The sequence below is a fragment of the Myotis daubentonii genome, chromosome 13, assembly GCF_963259705.1.
Source record: "Myotis daubentonii chromosome 13, mMyoDau2.1, whole genome shotgun sequence".
Taxonomy (NCBI): domain Eukaryota; kingdom Metazoa; phylum Chordata; class Mammalia; order Chiroptera; family Vespertilionidae; genus Myotis; species Myotis daubentonii.
The window spans coordinates 12,741,677-12,760,219 of NC_081852.1; the positions used below are offsets into that span (position 1 = coordinate 12,741,677).

General features: G+C 45.4%; 1 protein-coding gene across 1 annotated transcript in view; it reads right to left on the bottom strand.

Moving 5' to 3' along the window:
• The window catches only part of NRG3 (neuregulin 3), a 1,052,897-nt gene extending 1,034,739 nt beyond the window's left edge, over positions 1-18,158 (bottom strand). The window contains exon 1 of the mRNA XM_059662180.1: positions 17,116-18,158. Coding sequence (XP_059518163.1) covers positions 17,116-17,956 — 841 coding nt within the window. The 5' untranslated portion in view covers positions 17,957-18,158. The remainder of the gene's footprint in view (positions 1-17,115) is intronic.
• Between the last annotated feature and the right edge of the window lie 385 nt (positions 18,159-18,543).

The following is an 18,543-nucleotide window of genomic DNA, read 5'->3' on the forward strand; positions in this document are numbered from 1 at the left end:
TTATACAATGATGTATGTCAATTATTTCTCAATAAAACTGGAAAAATATTTTAAGAGCATGTGAAAGATACAAGAAGAAACAGACAAGCTTTTGTCTTAATAATAACTTCCTTTATAACTCTTCAAAATGTGATTTTTGTTTTAGTGGTAGACTTATTTTTTAAAGTAAGCTTTGTTTGCATATATATTGGCCAACAGTTTCCATTCCATTATGTGGCTGAATTTTATATAATAATGACCAAATTGGAACAAATTAAATTCTCAAATGGTAATAAGCTCTTTATATTTTAGTATGTCAATATACTTCAGCACAGAACCATTAAAATAAGGTCATAGGTATTCTGACATAGAAATATTTTAACATAAAGTGCAAAAAGACAGTGAAAAGAATATTACAGAAAAATTTCACTTCACAAAAATATACATTTCATAGAGTGAAACCTTGGGCTGATATTCAGCAAAAAGATATAGTGATAAAAGAAACTGCAGTAGACTTTTATTTTTATCTTATTGCTTATATTTTCTAATTTTCTATAGTGAACATGTCCTGTTAGTAATAAAGAGGAAAGGGGTCCAAAATATATGAAATATTAACACTAGCTATCTCGGATTTTATTGAAATGTCTCCCGGACGCTGGCACAACTCAGAAATGAGTCCGACCAACAGATGGAACCACATTCCCATATCGAAATCCCCATCCCAATCAGCATGCAGGAAATCAGACCTTACAGGAAGGTGTTTATAGTAGTGCCTTAGAAATGCCATTTCTTAGTCCTCTGTTGTTCTGTGACACTGTAAAATTTAGCAACTAGGGATTCTGTTTAATGAAGGGAGAAAGATACTGTGATTATATCTAGAACTGGATGAATTTATTTAAACTTCCAAACAAAATATTTTGCATGTGGCAGTAATTCCCCCAGGTCTCCTCTTACCTCTATCTTTGGAATCAATTTACTTTCATATGTATATAACATACTAGTATACACACACATACATATACATATATACATATATGCAGGTATACTAATATATGTACACACATATATATATATATATATTTTGCAATAATAGACCTACAGCTGGCTACCAAGCTCTGTATCTGTCACAAGGATAAGCAATTCTTTTGTAAAGCTGTTAACAAGCGAAGTTCAGGAAACTGTGGGGCATAATCACGCCCCCTATGTTAGCACACCAAAACATGTGTTCTACTAACCGCTAAACTGCAAAACATCCTACCAAAAATATGCGCACAAAAAAGCCTTTGGCGGGTGGAGGGGAGCCAACAAATCAAAAACTCCACTGAAATTGTAATCTCAAATTTAGAACTTGGCCTCAGGAATCTTTGCCACAAGGAGAATGTCTCCTCCAACTGCCTCACGTACAGGAGAAACCGGAGATTTCTGAGACCGAGAACTGAGCAACTGAACTGGGCCAACATTCCCACACCAGGCCCAGGGGCCTTCCCACTGTCCGTAATTGCTTGTCTCCCTTTAGAAATCATTCTTCTAATTAGCTTATTTCCAATCTTCCTTGGAAGCTAAGGGGGGAAAAAGTAACGATTAACAAGAAAAAGCAAAGGGACATAAACTTCCCTAAGGGAACAGCCCGTCACCCCCCACACCCTCTCCATGGACATCACCTCCTGCTCATCAGGTCCCTCTGTTCAGTGTACAATGTGGTGCAGCGTGGCAGAGGAAGAGGTCCACTAGAAACGTGGAGATTAAAGAGCCTGCGTGATCCACCGGCTCCAGTGCCCTGGCTCAGGCACCTCACGGGCGCTGTTCTCGGATGCCACACTGTCACCCACACCCCGCCTCGGAGAGGCAGGACAGGGTCGGAAGCGGGGCCACGGCGCCCCGCTCATCACACAGGCTCCTGAGAACGGCTTTCCCTCTGTGAATCTCTCTCTCCCAGGGCCCCTGGCAACAATTCTTCTTCATCAAAAGCAAAAATGGATCAAACATTCAGACAGCCGGATTTTCCCGGCACAAAAACATCTCTATTTTGGGAAGGTTCAGAGGTTCAGCTAATTGCATGTAACTAATAACTGAAGATTAAAGTGAACGTCCCGGCCCAGCAGCGCAAAGAAATGGATGGAGCCACAAGGGCACTCTCCCCAAACGCAGCCTGCGCGGTTTCTGCTCGTGCAATTCATTTCAGACCTGGAAGCCGATATTTTGAGAAAAGAAAGCAGTTCTGGCTGGGGGACAGAGAATCTCATCTGGCAAAGGAGTAATGTCAGGGGAAAAGTGGAAAAAGTCAGTGGCAAACTTCCACAAAGTGATTTTACAAGAACTGCTGGCCAGAGACGGCCTTCTCTATGGTTCGCTCACTAAGAGACTCCTGTCAGCATAAAGAGCTTACTGCCCGGCAATGTAATTCAATTTCCACAACGAGATGGAGCCCAGAAAGACTTTCGCTACCTGGCAATCAGTCTTCAAACGCTACCACTTAGATATGCAGCAATTTTATGGCAACTGGGATGAGAACACACATATTCACTGTGAGTAACATTTAACAACAGCACGTATACATTGTAGAATACAAAGGAGTTAGAGTTGCGAATTGTATAATATGTTGGGTATGTCTGCATTTTTGTATATGTGGGCTAGAGGGAGAAAATGCACACATTGTGGTATGAGTGAAATGTGAAGAAGAAAAAAGTCCGGTATTTATAAAGTCTGTTCTGATAAAATTATAGTCGTGTACGCTCTTTAATAGCTTTTCAATATTTCTGCTCAAAATATTTAAGGTGTTGCAACCAAGCATCAAGTCCTTATCACCGATATCATTTTTTTAAATTGTGAAAAAATTTTGCAAGTTTCTCCCTTCCCCCAGTTCAATTAGGTGAAGCGCCCCGGCTCCTCGCCAGCTCCACTGGGCGGAAGGCATAACCCCGGCTCTGCCATTCCGGCAGGAACTGTTCCGACGCCAATCCCTGCGGCCGTCAGCTGCAGAAAGCCCACCACAAGGTGCCGGCAGGAGCGGTGCTTTGCAAGCAACACGTTCTACTGGACCATTTTTCTTTAGGGCTAACGGTTCTGTGTTATCTGGTCATTTAGAAGTAATAGAGCGCTTTAGACTTTTACAACACTCAGCCATTTGCAGTGCATTGTCGGAAGCAGCATTTCATTATTTATCATAAATTACTCAGAGCTGCTCGCAGTGAAAGATGAGCATCACTGTGGTACCAGAAGGTCACAGAGAAGCCTACCGAGCCAAATGGTGGAGGGGACACACAGATCTAACACTGGCCTCACTAAGACCCCCATCTACAGCTCTGCGCCCTCCCTTTTGGAAAATCTCTTCTGATCATGCACACAAAGACCCAAACAAACAACTAAAAAAATGTACCCTTACCTAAATAAAAAATACAGACAAAGTGAAACTATGCCAAGCCAATCACATTTGCATAAGTCGGCTGGCTTATTATAAATATTGACACCAGTGAAAATGACCTGATCGGTGAAAAACAGGAGAGAAGCTGTTGGCTATTAATACCAATTTAACATCTGCGCTTGCACAGTGTTGCAGCCCCTCTGTCTGGTAGCAACGAGCAACCAAGTAAGCCTTCCGGAGTGATGGAGCTGATTCTAATCTGAAGGTTCTTCTTCGTGGGTGACAAGTAATTTCAGCTGCTGACATATGTAAATGAGCGGGTGTGGTTCTTCCGTGCATGGCAGGAGCCCCCTGGCAGGCCCCGTGAGAGCCTCATCTTATCCCAGACCCATTCGGGCTGGCTGAGCAGGGGCGCCTCCCTTCCCTCGCCCGTCCTTCACCACGTGGTGAACACATTCAGGGCATCCACAGGGCGCGCCCTTCTGAAGGCTCTGCAGTGTCAGCAGGGGATCCCCGAAAGGTGCTGAGTGGCTCCTGGAAGGAGGCCCTCAGGTGAAACCAGAAGGTATTGTGGCCAATCAAAGGACAAAAGAGTTTCTGCCTCTGAAACAAGTGATGGCAGGCAGTCACAGGTTAATTTAGGTGAAGCAGTAACATCCAGAGTTTCTTCTCATTATCCTCCTCACACCTCTACTTGCAAATGTTTAGATATTCGAAAGCTACTATTTTGGGTTCTATCTCGAGCTGTGTTAATGTGACTACGGAAAAACTAACCATTTTAAAACTTGGTAATTCTACCGTGTCTTACAGAACTCTGAAGAGACACTGGAATAAAGTCAAGACTTAAAAACACTCAGTGTATGGGAAAGGCCACACCTTTAAGTGATTTGGGACAAAATAGCCTGGGAGAATCTTTAGAATTTGCTACTTGTTCCTCCTTTGAAATTATCCTAGAGACCTTGCACCTTCTGAAAATTCTACAAATGCTGTGCCACTTCCTGCGCCAACCCTGACCATGGTTCCCCATAGCAGCTGAGGTACGTTCTCCCAAGGCCTCCCTCCTCAACCAGGCGCTGACCTGAGGAAAAGGTGAGGCAGCCACACTACTTCCGAGGGAGACCCTCTCTGCCCACCAGACTCATCATGGGCTCCCACACAGGTGGGCACATGCCCACTTCCACCTTAGTTAATGCCCATTTACTCCCCCGGCCTCAATTCTCCATTTCTCTGCCTAAATAAATTCTCGCTTTAAACCAGCGGTCACCAACCGGTGGGCCGCGGACCACTGGCGTTCCGTGCGGTCCGAAAGGTTGGCGACCGCTGCTTTACACTATCCATCTATGTGCCCCCTGATCACTGCTTTCTGAAACGGCCTAACATACTTTTCAGTTGAAATCACACACTTCAGCACTGAATTATTCCCTGGAACGTATGTTCTGGTCTTCTTGACAAAACCATAAATGCAGATGATTAATTATCTTTCTTGTGTGCCATGCACTCAAATGCACCGAGAACAGTGATAGCAGCCTCAGACACAGTGTGGCCCCCCATGTGTGACACCTGTGAGAAGTGTGGTAACTGACACTGTATCAGACACACTCCAGATCCGGCGAAAGAAAGGGTCATGTAATACAAACACAAAACACCCACCCCGGGGAGGCTTACACTGAGAAGGAGAGAGGGTATCGCCTGGAGTCTCCCTAAGCTGGGGTCCTGAGAACCCGGAAGGCCCTCGGTTTCTCAGACTTTCAGGCATGAACAAAGGAGGTATGATCAATGTCTGTAAAAAAAAAAAAAATCCATAAACTCAGGCCACCACCTGGTAGCATGAAGTAAAGGCCAAAGGAATGTTTTGAAATATTTCTCTTGTATTTTTAAGTTTGTATTGATGTAGACAAATAGTACACAAATCATCCGCATACAGTTCAATGAGTTTTGACACACAGACTCCCCCATGTAATTAACACCCAGATCAAGCAGCAGAATATTATCAACACCCTACAGCCTCATATCTTGGGTCTCCTTCCATTCACTTCCTGCCTCCTCCCCAAAGGTAACCACTATCTTGACTTCTACCATTAAACATTGTATAAACAGAATCATGTTTTGTTCTGACTCTTTGCTCGCCAATGTGAGCGACCCTAAAAAAATCTGAGCACAACTCATCACCAAATTAAAGGGCTATGTGTCCTACAAATCACCTCTTCCCATTGGCTTATGGAATGTACCTATCTGTAGTCCACACACCTAACTGTATTATGTGAATAAATAACATGTGGTTCTGTGACAGCCTTACAGCATCTGGAACTGGTCCTTCCATCTGTTTTTATTTGACCTAAGCTCTCCCTTCTAAGACCCATCACTTCCAACCAACCTTTGTATTTTCCTTCCATTTGCTCCTTAAAACAGACCAGGTAATTGGTCACCATACATACAAGTGATTGATTTCTATCGGCTATATGCATCTGTAGCAATACTATTAAAGACTGCCCCACATCTGCAGACCTGAAGAGCCATTAAGTAACCCATTAAACTTCCATCTTCTTCATTCCTGTAAGGTCAAGGCTAATAGTCCAAGCAAGGCCTAGGGTAAGACACTCTGCCTTCAATAAGGCAATATTTCCCAATGAGCAAATGGAATGAGTTTGTATTTCTACAGATCTGCATTTCACAGCAGGAACCCATCTCAGTCAACACTTTAATGCAGACACCACCGATTAAGACACAAACTCTTAGCCCAGCCGGTGTAGCTCAGTGGTTGAGCATTGACTTATGAACCAGGAGGACCAGGAGATCATGGTTCGATTTGCAGTCAAGGCACATGCCAGGGTTGCAGGCTCAATCCCCAGGAGGGGGCATGCAGTAAGCAGCCGACCAATGAGTCTCATCATTGATGTTTCTATCTCTACCTCTCCCTCTCCCTTCCTCTTTCTGAAATCAATAAAAAAATATTAAAATTTCTTTAAAAAAAAAAAAAGACACCAACTCTTAGACCAAAAAAGAGGTCTTCACAGAACCAAGACCAATAATTGAACTGATTCTGATTCATGAAGCATATTCTTTACTCTTTCAAAAGTTTAAAAATCTCTATTTAGAATAATTCATGACTATTAAATAACACTTAGAAAATAGAACAAAACACAATAAACTAAATAGTATTCCTGTTCCACAATACAGAAATCGCCATCATTAACAATTTGGTAAACTTCCTTTGAACATAGTCACCATATATTAAATATATCTATTAATCTACATAGCTCAGTATAACTGGCATCTAATATAATTTTCCACCCAGAGCTTTAGATAATTACATAAGAAACATTTTCTAATATATTTAAATTACTAAAAACACAATTTAACCTATCATATGAGTAAATTTATTTTATTATTTCATCTTAACCTCAAACATGCAAATGCACATACACTTGCTAAATATTTGTCTAAAGAATTCAAGGCTTTTCTCTGAGTAACTTTCTTTTCTCCTTCTAGTGAAAAATCACACCCAAAATGTACACTGCAATTTTTCAGTTTCAGTGTATTTATTGAGGAATGAGAATATGAAGCCACATGTTTAACAATCTAAGTGCAAATATTTTCTATGAACATATAAACATATTCTCTCTTAAACTTGCCCACAACTTCTTCAACAAGTTTTGAAGTGACTTATCTTTATGAAGTACTAGAGGACCGGTACACAAAAATGTGTGCACTGGGGAGGGGAGGTTCCCTCAACCCAGCCTGTGCCCTCTTGCAGTCTGGGACCCCTCAGGGGGTGACCACCGGCTGGCTTAGGCCCACTCCCCAGGGAATTGGGCCTAAGCTGGCAGTCAGACATCCCTCTGGCAGCCCGGGAGTCCTCAGGGGATGTCCACTTGCCAGCGGGGAGCAGGCCTAAGCTGCAGTCGGATATCCTTAGAGCTGCTGAGGAGGCAGAAGAGGCTCCCACCACCACCACTGTGCTGGCAGCCATCAGCCTGGCTTGTGGCTGAGCAGAGCTCCCCCTGTGGGAACACACTGACCACCAGAGGACAGCTCCTGCATTGAGCATCTGCCCCCTGGTGGTTAGTGTGTGTCACAGTGACCAGTCATTCCCAGTCTTTCTGCTGTTAGGGTCAATTTGCATATTATCCTTTTATTATATAGGATATCAAAAGTAATCAACTTAGTAGTTCTAATAGAAACCACAACTAATTCATTGGTTTGCATACTATTTAAATACAACATCTGGCATAAACAGGTTTGGGAACTAATAAAACATGTAATACTAGGTAAAAATACCTCTTATTTGGTGAAGGCAAAAACCCTACTAACAGTAGCTACTTAGCATGTAGCGAGCATTTACCAGATTTTTAACACAGAAATATTCTCATACTCAAGTCAGTTGAATGAAATTCAGTCAAGATAGTGTTTATAAGCCTTCCTGCACCCCATTTTCACCTTTTTGTTCCTAGAGTCTCCTGATGTTGCCATCATGCTGAGAAAAGTTTCTGTTTAACAATAAATGTGGGTGTGCAATCTCATTTCCCCTCTTCTTTATGAGCACAGCTGTCACTCTTAGAGCAAAGGATTCATGCTCAGTTTTGTGGTATTGGCAATACAGGCTTCCTGACATTCCAGCATTCCAATCCTTCAGTGTGGCTAGTCAAAGGTATGTAACACAATCTTGGCACCTGACTTATTTCTGTTTTCTTTGTATGAATTTGCAAAAGTAGAAAACCCAATTATCTTTCCCTTTAACCAAGAGAATATTTTTCTTCATGACATTGGCTATACAGGAATGTCAAACAAATAAGCAATGATCAGGTCAACCTGTGGTGGTTTCCCTGGTAGACAGGCTACCAGGGTCTCACCAATATTCCTCTTCTTAGGACTCCTGGCTAGTCAAAGACGGGCACCTTGTACTTGGTGCCAGGAGGAAGTCAGGTGCTCCGCAGCAGACACTGCCCGGGGTACAACACCCAACACTTATTTAGTAGGACTGGTATTTAGGGTCCACATGTTCCGACACATTTCATTGGCCAATCTCAGCATATGATGCAGTAACTTCTATGATCAAAGCAAATTTGGAATGGGCGACGAAGACAATTTTGGCTAGATTTTAGGAAACAGAGGAAGTCTGTAACTGTTTTCTGTCATTCTTCTATTGAATCATGTGCAACCAGCCATAGGAGGAAACAGTTAAGATCAAGGAATAGAAGTGTAGAGGAATAGTCTTTATCTTTTGTTCAAACATCCCCTAGATTTCTCTGTAGATTGAAAACCAGGGCCATTTCTCTGTTAAAACAGGCTCCCGTTTACCATCGAAAAATAGAGGTACAGAGCAGATGTACTATTTATGGAGTTTATGGTGGCATATGCCATAGTCAATGAGCTACGGGCTTGAAAGAGGCAATGTACACTGATATGGCCATACTTATCAATGGGTTAGGATTTGGGGTGGGAGAAATTACCTGTAAAATGATGTTCTGATCTTTCTGATCCTTCCGACCATGCCACTTGAGCATGTCCTAAGCAAATATAAAGCCACTCTAAGCCCAGCTTAATTCCCTGCGCGACTGAGATCATCAGACCTATGCTGCAGGCCTAGGTGATTGTCTCTGGGCCCTTATTTCAATAAATAACTACAACAAAGGATATAAAGACTAGTCCTCCTGGCACACAGGAAAGCTCCACAAGTGACAGCTCTAGTTTCTTTTATCACCTAAATTCTCAGGCCCCTTCCAAGACTGCAACGCTGTGAAGAATCCTTCCTCGTTTCTAAAACAAAAACGCAGGGCACAGAAATCAACAGAATGAGACCACGGTGAGGAGGGTTTGGTTTTTCTCTTCCTGAACTTCTAACTCCCTGGAAGATGGTGCCGAGGGTCACACGTGGTCATAGGAATAGGAAGCGAACCTGAGGAGGTCGCTGATATGTTCAGGAACACCTACCAAATGTTTGGCATAAAAATTCTATTCTCATAGCCTTGGTTGTAATGTGTTAATGCTAAAGTAGTTGCACGGATTCAGATGATCTTTATTTTTAAAATATGCTCTTACAGCCTTTACTGCATCCAGGAAAGGCCTCAAAGACAAAATCCTATCATTGGGAGCTGCTAAACTTCTATTATTCAACTTAATCCTGAATTTCCTTGAAGGCTTGTTTCTGACTGGCCTTGTTTTATGCCTGCGCATAGCAATCTATGATTTATGTACAATCACCAACCTGTCTTGAAAAATAAAGACATAACAGAAAAGTGATACGTTGAGATATAATTCAGGATGAAGTCTCCAACCAACAAGACACGAAGCAAGATCTGTGCAAAATGTTAATATTGAAGTTCCTCACAGTGCAAAGCCATACATCTAAAAGGCTCTTTGATGAATGCATGCGACTGATCCTCTAAAACCTAAACCACAATCACTCCTAAATTAAGAGGGGAACAGAGCACGCAATGCAGAACTGCCTGTTTTCACTCAAGTTCTCTCCAAACTCCAAAGCTCAATGGCAATACGACCGTGTGGGAAAGGAACAAAAGGGGGCCATGAGGCACTCTTTCTTTTATCAAGAATTTTCAGATTCCTGTAGATTTCAGATTTCCAGGTAATGCAGCAATCTCACTCATTTCCCCAAAATTTCAGTTCATCTCTTTGATAAGCATATGTCCAAAATAGGCTTTTAAGAAAATCTATCAAGCAAAGGATGAGAAATGGTGGGCTACAGTTTGTAACGAAACTCCCAAGATGAGGTAGGTTTCCGCACCATATTCTACTGTGTGTGAGGTGCCAGAGAGGAACCCAGGGGGGGGTCCAGGGGCACAAGAATCATCATCTCTCATCGTGATGAAAGATCCTTCAACCTTGGTAGCAAACTAGCTCCAATATTTCAACTGACTTCAATGTCCTGATGGTTCTTGGGTAAAAACGTTCAGCCTGTCCACTTCCCATTTCTCTTGACATTGAAACAGGAGAGGGTTTTGCAGTGTACAATCTCTTTTACAAGTGGCATTGGAAGCAAGTTATTACCATCACCCTCATTGTCCCAGGGGAGCAAGTTAAAGTTCACAGAGATTAATTTGGTTCTCTGAGGTTGCATCACAGGATTCAAGGCTGCAGGTTTTGTGTTTGTTCCTAACATATATACACAAATCTTTGTCAGCCTCCCACGAACATCTCTAAAAAATATGGTCATGACTCACTCACATTTTCCATACGTAACCTACTAAAGAAGGGACTTTCTCAAGTGACCTCCCCTTAGTCAGTGGCTGTTCACCATTCCTCAGTGTGACGAACGTGGTGAAGAGGTCACGGCCACCAAGCTAAGCTCAAGGAAGCCTGCACAGTTCTGCAACCACCTGCTGGGTTCTGAGCCCACCAACACTCAGCTGGGTAACAAATCCACTTATGCCAGTTGTTCTTCTTGTAATTATGTCATGTAGTTCAATGTTATGTCAGCCAGTGGTACATGATTGTGGGAATGAAAGAGAACTGCAGTCCCTATTAAAATGTAGTAGAATGCTTTGAAAAAATTCCAAATGGTAAGTTGTTTAAAAAAAAAAATAGAAGAAAATTATTTTGAGTTAAATGGGCAAGAAAACTTTAAAAGGTTCCAGGGCAGGCGCATATTGTAGTATCTATGGAGAATCTGGGTTCAGATTCCTTCACAAGTATCTTTAAAGAAGAAACAGATAATTAGAGGTATGGTTTATGAAAAAAGAAAAATTGAAAAGATGTTAGGATCAAATAGATACACACTCAAGAAAAAGCCTTGGCCGCATAACCCGCAGACACAGACAGCAGTGTGGTGAGGGCCAGAGGGAAGGGGTGCGGGGCTGGATGGAGTGGGCAAAGGGGAGGGGTTGGGGACATCGGTAATAATGTCAACAATAAAATGAAGTTAAGAATAAAAGGAAAAGCCTTGTCCCTACATCAAGGTGGGGAGAATGAACATTGTACACATTTTAAATTTTATTTTAGTTTTTTCCTTTTTAAACCATTACTTTTATAGATTTCTTTAAGTAACCAATTAACTACCAGCATTTCAATGCCCTAAATTGATGTTAAATGTTCATTAAGATGAATTTTAAAAATCAAAACACATGCCATATATAATGAAAACATTAAATTATATGAAAGGATATAATAGCTTATGTTCAATTATACAATTATTTTTGTGGGCTTTAAGTGCTGTCATATCAGTATGATTAGTATACTGATCTATGTGGGATAATAAATGGCCATTAGTCTCCCACCAACATTTTGGAATCCCTTAAAAAGGTTAAAAAGTTTAAAAATAAAGCACTAGGACCGTTAAAAATTCAAATGCCTAAATAGGTAAAAAAAAAAAAAAAAACATTTTTTCCTAACTTTCCACATCAACTTACACACTCTAACATGTCTTACCAAAAGGACTGGTTTTTAAAACCATCGAGAAGTCTGTGGGGATCTTTCAGAGGAGTCCTGATTCAACTCCCTGCAAGGCTGGGGAGGCCGGCATGCACGCAGTGAGACAAAGGTGAGCATGGAAAGCCAAGCTCAACCTGAGCCCAAAACTTTCCTTAGTGACAGTGCAAAGGGGAAACACCTGTGTAGGTTATGTGTCCATCCGGATATCACAAAGGTTTAAAATGAGTCCACTCCTCCCTCCTGCCTTCACCATATGCATGCTCTAAAGCAGGGGTCCTCAAACTTTTTAAACAGGGGGCCAGTTCACTGTCCCTCAGACCGTTGGAGGGCCGGACTATAGTTTAAAAAAAACTATGAACAAATTCCTATGCACACTGCACGTATCTTATTTTGAAGTAAAAAAAACAAAATGGGAACAAATACAATATTTGTATTTGCATGTGGCCCGCGGGCCGTAGTTTGAGGACCCCTGGTCTAAAGGAAACCTTCCTGCCTGTAGACAAGCAAAATCCCTGGGACCTCACCACGTCTCAGTGGAATGTGTCAGCGCAGCACCCGCGCTGAGCCTCACCAAACACAAAAGTCTGAAGATAAAAACAGATTCAAAGGGAGAAGAATGAATTTCAGTCCTATTCATAAGCAATTCAAATGCATTTTGCAGACTGAGATGTATGGCTCTTCCCTTGCTCTTGTATATTTCAGGGCCAACTTTCATGTTCCATTTTCCACATCCCAGATAGAAAATTGAGATCTGTTTGGCACTGGATCTGAGAGGGGATAAGGAAAGACCTACAAAATAAGCAAAGGAAAATCAGCCTTCTCCTTAATGTGGTGTGGAGAGGAGGAAGGGGTGGGAGAGGGAGAGCATTCCAGAGGGAAGAGAGACCTTGTTCCTCTACACACTCCTCTACACACGAGACCGCCCAGGATGGCACTGGGTCCAGACCCTGCACCAGCCCTCTTGCTTATGGTACAGACTGGATTGAGAAACGTTTTTTCTTCAGTATCAGAGAGAGGTTGCCACAAACCAGCTATGTTTGTTCGTGTGCTTGTTTCTCTTTCTTTCTGACAAGTTTATGGGTCAACGCTGAGCGTTTAAAAAGGCAAGCAGGGAAATACAAAGGTGGCTGGATTCAGACATCAGACCTGCAGAAAGGACACTCAATTAGCAACAGCACTGCCAACCCCTTATCTCAGCCATGAGGCACTGAAAAGGAAGGCTTAAACCACAGTCATCAAGCGCTGAGACCAACCTAAAAACAGCCTTGCCGATTCTGTCCCCACCACGCCCCCTTTTCCTCCATTTGGACCATAAAGTACAACGTAAGTGTCTAAAGAGTACAATGCACAGTAAGATTGATTAAAGCAGAGAAGTCTCATAATCCTGTATTAAGGCCAAAGGAAATCAAAACAGACTCAGTTGCAGCATGTGCTCATAAAAAAAGCTCTCAATTGGATTTCATAAGAAATATTGATCTTGAGCTCCGAATCCTCTCACTCTGGCTACCACGCATGATTGGGGTCAGTACCTTCTATGTTGAAATTCCTTCGAGGGCCCGATTCATGTAGACAGAAGACAATGTATTAGAGTACGTTTATTAAAACAAATTATATCTCAGGCTGCTTATAAAAGCAACCAAGAATACTCTTATTGAAAGACTAGAGATGTTTAAAAGGATGAGAGAGGAAAACAGTCTATGTTATCTATGGCTCTCTTCAACATTACAAAACATGCTGAGGTACAGTTTTATTTAAACAGAGTTGGTTATATTAAAATGATCTCAATATCATGTTAAACATCAATGATATATTTCACATCCACGTCTTCACCAAGTACACCATTCAAGATTTGTGATCCACCTTACTCATTGGAATTAACCATGTACCTTCCAAAAGTATCACCCATTAAAACTGGCTCTTTGTCTTTTGTAGCTGAATTTCGCCAATGGCTCTGATCGTTTACCTATCTGTGCATTTTGCTGAGTAAAATAACAATTCACATTTGCACTGACAACATTCTACATGGATGTTTCAAGTCTGAAAACACAACCCAATGTGATGTAAAAATCACACTAGTCAAAATCACTGTTTCTCTACTGTCTGTAGTGAATCTCTCCTTGGCTTGAAAAAATTTGTAAACTAATCTAAACTTTCAGATGCAAAATGCTTCAAAGATGCCTTTGGTAAAATAATCCATAGTGGCAACATGTTTATGATACTTCTTTCTAAAATGTCTGAAGGAAAGGCAAATCCTGGGCAACTAACTGGGAACCCAAGAGGTCCCAGTAGCAGCGGAAAGTTTTGGTTCAGTTCATGGTCTAAAGGTGGGAAGATGAGAAGAGTCCATTTCCAAACCCTTCTTCTCCCTCTGCCTTTCAGGTTCAACATTTCCTTATCTCTGATCCTTCAGAACATGAGAAACAATTTCTAAACTGGGCCTTGCACATAGCAAAATAGCTTCTGCTTGCAAAAATCCTATTATCCACCAGCAAGTTTATTCTGGAGTGAGCCAGCCTCTTCTACTCCAAAGAGCTGTGCTGCCTTTATGCAGAGAATCCTTCTGACTGACCTCAGATGAACACAAAGACATCCATTCTATAAGCCTCGAGGTGGTCAAGTCAAGAGCAAAGACCCTGGCCATTAAGCATTGGTTAGTTTAAAAAAAAAAAAAAAAGCAGAGCATCACCTTTCCTGTTCATAGGTGCTACAATCCAGTCCATGGCTTTCATTTAAAAAAAAAGAAAAGAAAGACAAAAGAAAAGGAAAAAGCCTACTGAACCCTGGAGTAGGAGCTAGGCCAAAGAGGCATTTCTCTCCTGGGAACTTCAGCAACATAATCGAAACAAGTGAAAAATGTGAATACCAGATAGGCCATTCTTCAGCCCACAGAAGCAGTGGTGAAAATCCCTCATATGAAATCTTTATTTCAGTTTGTTAATCATCCTGCAACCTTGGACCAAAAAATAATTAAACTATACCTTTTTCTTTAAATTATCATACAACCTATGTATTTAAACTCATCTTTTATGGAAACTACATAATCTCCCTTTCATTCAAATTTCCCTTGTTGATATATGCAAACCAGGTCAGTTTCTGCTGGATTTGCATACTTGCATTTTATCCCTTAATTTGACTTCTTATTAAAGGTTTAAAAAAGAAAAAGACCAGGACTTCAGATACGCATAAAACAAATACTGCTGATATGTCTATGTGAACACTGACACCATTAACAGACCCCTCCCCTTTTCCTTGGGGCGGAGAGCCCTGTCAATAATCATTACTTATTAAACAGTCTGCCATTCTCTTCTACAGAAGGTAGGAAAGGAGTATGGAGGGATAGAAATAATTACCTTGGGCTTAAAAAAAAAACAACCACCTCCGAACGGATCACAAGGAAACCAATTGAAAAAGAAGATGAGATACCTCCCCATTCTATCCCAGTCCTCCCCCCTGTGCATGCTCCCCCCACACACACACACACCCTCCCTATAGAGAAGGTTGAGAAGTACACCCATACTCCATTATTCCTATCAGCTGTATCAAGAGAAAAGATTTAAAAATCTGGGATTTTCAGAACAGACACATATATTTTCAATCCACTGCAAATGTTCACACCTACACTTGCCCATCCTTGATCCCTTCACAAAACTCAGGCTAGATTTGTGGAGAGGAGCCTCTGAACGCCTCCTGAGAAAACGCATTCTCAGAAATGACTGCTTCAGCCAGAGAGGGAAGCGCCAAGTTACTGGTTCCACTGCCATTCTGGTTTGTGGCAGATTCCCTCCTTTCCTTCTCCCTGCCTCCCAGTTGATCTTCTAGCCAATTTTTTCCAAAGCGGAGTAAGGAATGGCATACGGGATTTCTCTCATTTTTACTTACAAATAACTCCTAAATTAAAAAAAAAAAAAAGTTTTCAAGGATTAACACCCAGGGTAAGAAAGACCACAGATCAGGGAAATGAGGAATTACCCGAGGACTGAAACCAGCCAGGTATCCCTATTGAAGAGTTAATGATGAGCACTCTGCCTTTTCCCCAGACGTTAAGGCTCAAAACCCAAATACACGATGAAGACAGCACAACCGGGCAATTTCAGGAGAACAGCCTTGCACAGAACTTGAACTGGCAGACTGGGAGTTTGTCCTAAATAACCTTCACAGGTTGTACAAACTGTTCCCAGATCCTGATCAATAGTCAGATTAGGAAGCTCCCGACGATTCCCTTACTCTAAGAACAAGGTGGGGACTGGGGATGGGATGTCCATCAGTCATCTAAGACATTCACAAAGATACAGAGAAATATACACCTCCTATAGGAATACACAGAGAGCCGTCATGCTTTGGGTAGACTGGCCAATACTGGCAGCAATTGAGCAAGAGGTTGGAGATGCTACATTCAAAGTGTGACCTGTTTCAAAGGGTTGGATGCTGTCATCCTCGAACGCACAGAGCTCCATCCCATTTCACCTACATACATTTTCCAGGCACAGAGGGAGGCGAGATTAGGTTCACACCCCACCTTTGGGAAAGGAAGGGAAGCAAATGCTTGGCAGCGCTGAAAGCACCCCCCCTTCATCAGGTCAGGACCCTAGAGGCGGCAGCTCTGCGGGGCTCCCTTCACATGTCCCCCTAGTTCACTCACTCTCCGTGGCCACAGAATCAATTTCCACGCTAGGAATGGCCATGGGAAGGCTGGGGGGGGCGGGGGGGGGGCAAGGGGGCGGGGACCAGTTTAGCCCTTTGCTGAGAACCGCCCCCTTTCCCTACCTCCCCCGGGTAGCTTCAAATTAACCCTTCCTGATCCCAGCCCGGGTCAGGGCTGCCCTGAGTGTCTCCAGCTTCTTTTCACCAACGTCTCTATCGAATCATCAGCCCACGCCCTCCACCGCCCCACAGGGACATAACTTCCCTTGGTGGTCGATGTCGGTCAGTTTGCATTTGCTTTGCTTTCCTTCCTAAAGGCAGGGAAAGGGCTCGTGGCCTTGGGGAAGGCCCACCCTCCCTTCTTCCCCCCCTTCCTCCCGGGCTCTCAAAAGGAGCCAGAGCCCAGAGCCGGCCAGCAGGTCTGCAGTGTGGAGGCTGCGCTCTCGCGTTAACCCTTTGCAGGGAGTTAGGTGTGTTCCCATTTGGGACCCACTGAAGCAGGGCCCCTGGGGCTCGGCAATCTCCGTCCACTTCCTGCCGCCCCCACCCCACACATGTACCCCAAACAGGCGGGCGCCTTTCCTCCCTCGTGGCCAGTTTTAACTATCTACCGCACAAAGTGCTCCAAACCTGGAATGGGGGTGATGGGGGGGGGGGGGTCAGATGACAGGCAGCGAGGGGAAAAGACAGCGGGAGGAAGGAAAGGAAACTCAGTCGCAGACCAGAGTTCAAACACAGTGTTTACTTACGAAATTTGGGGCTGGTGCTGGTCTCTGGCGTGGTGGTGGTGGTAGAGGAGGAAGACGAGGTGGTGGTGGGGGAGGAGGAGGCGGCGACAGCATCCTGAAAGGGAGATAGGGTCCAGGAGGGAGTGGAATCGTGAAGGTAGGAGGAGGTAGCGAATGCCGCAGTGGGCCAGGAGGGCATTGCCTGGGTGCTGGGGGCTCCTGGCGCCGGGGGTCGGGAGCCGGGCGTGCTGCTACTGAAGACAGGGGCCGTGGTGGACAGGACCGTCGAGGGGGCCGCCGTGCTCCGTGCCGTGGTGGAGCGCGGGCTGGCACGAATGGGCACCCGGTGCCCAGGGAAGCGAGTGGGCGCCCGCGTGATGGTGGTCAGGCGGGTGCTAATCCGGTTGGGCGTCCTGGAAGAAGCGGCGCCGCCGGAGGCGGGGGTCGCGGGGGCCGCGGTGGAAGTGGTCGTGGTGGTGGTCTCCATGGCCTTGGGGAAGGAGCTGGGCTTGGAGAGGAAGAAGGGGTCCTGGCCCATCCCCTTGGAGTCCACCAGGTCGGTGGGCACGTATTCCTTGACGGAGCCCACCACGATCCATTTGAGGAGCATCAGGCTGAGCCCGAGGCCGATGAAGCCGATGAGCAGAGGCACCACGCACAGCCACGTCTGCTGCCGGTTCCACACGAAGCAGTCGCTACAGCGTAACTCCCGGGGGGGCTCGGCCGCCCCTTCGCCGCCGCCGTCCGGGCCCCCGCCCGCCGCCGCCGCCGCCGCCGCAGCCGCCGCGGTGCCCTCCTCGGCCGAGGCGGCGGCTGCCGAAGCGGCTCCCGGTGGCGAGGCAGCGGCCGCGCCTTCACTCATCCTAGGAGCCGGTCTTCACCTTCGCCCCCCCGAGGGCCGCGCCAGAGGCATGGGGCCGCGCCGGCCGGGCGCGGGCACGGGCTCCGGCGGCGGCGGGCTCGGCGCAGGCAGCGGCCGCGGCGGCCGCATGCAAATCGGCTCCCTGCCCCCACGCCCCTCCCCCCGAGAGGCGGGCGGCGGGCGGGGTGGAGCGGAGCGGGGGAGGGGACGGCCGGGAGGGGGCGGCGAGCGCGCGCGAGAGGGGCGAGACGGCGGCGCCGCGGGCCGGTCAGGGAGCGGCGGGGCGCGGGTGCAGCCCGCCGAGCGGCCTCCTGCGCGCCGGGGCTCCGCGTCTGCTGCCGCCGCTGCTGCCCGCCGCCCGCCCGCGCTCCGGCCGCGCCGGCATCCTCGGGGCGCCGGCCCGCCCGCTCCCCCGGCGCCGGCCCGCGCCGCGCTGGGCCTCCCGCCGCCTTCAGGGGCCGAGCTGCCGGGCCGCGGGCCGCGGGGCGCCGGGGAGCCGCATTCCGACACAGGGGCCGCCGCTCGGACCCGGCGCGCCGCGATGGGGCGGCGGTGCACCTGCTCCTGGCCGCCCGCAGCCAACCCCC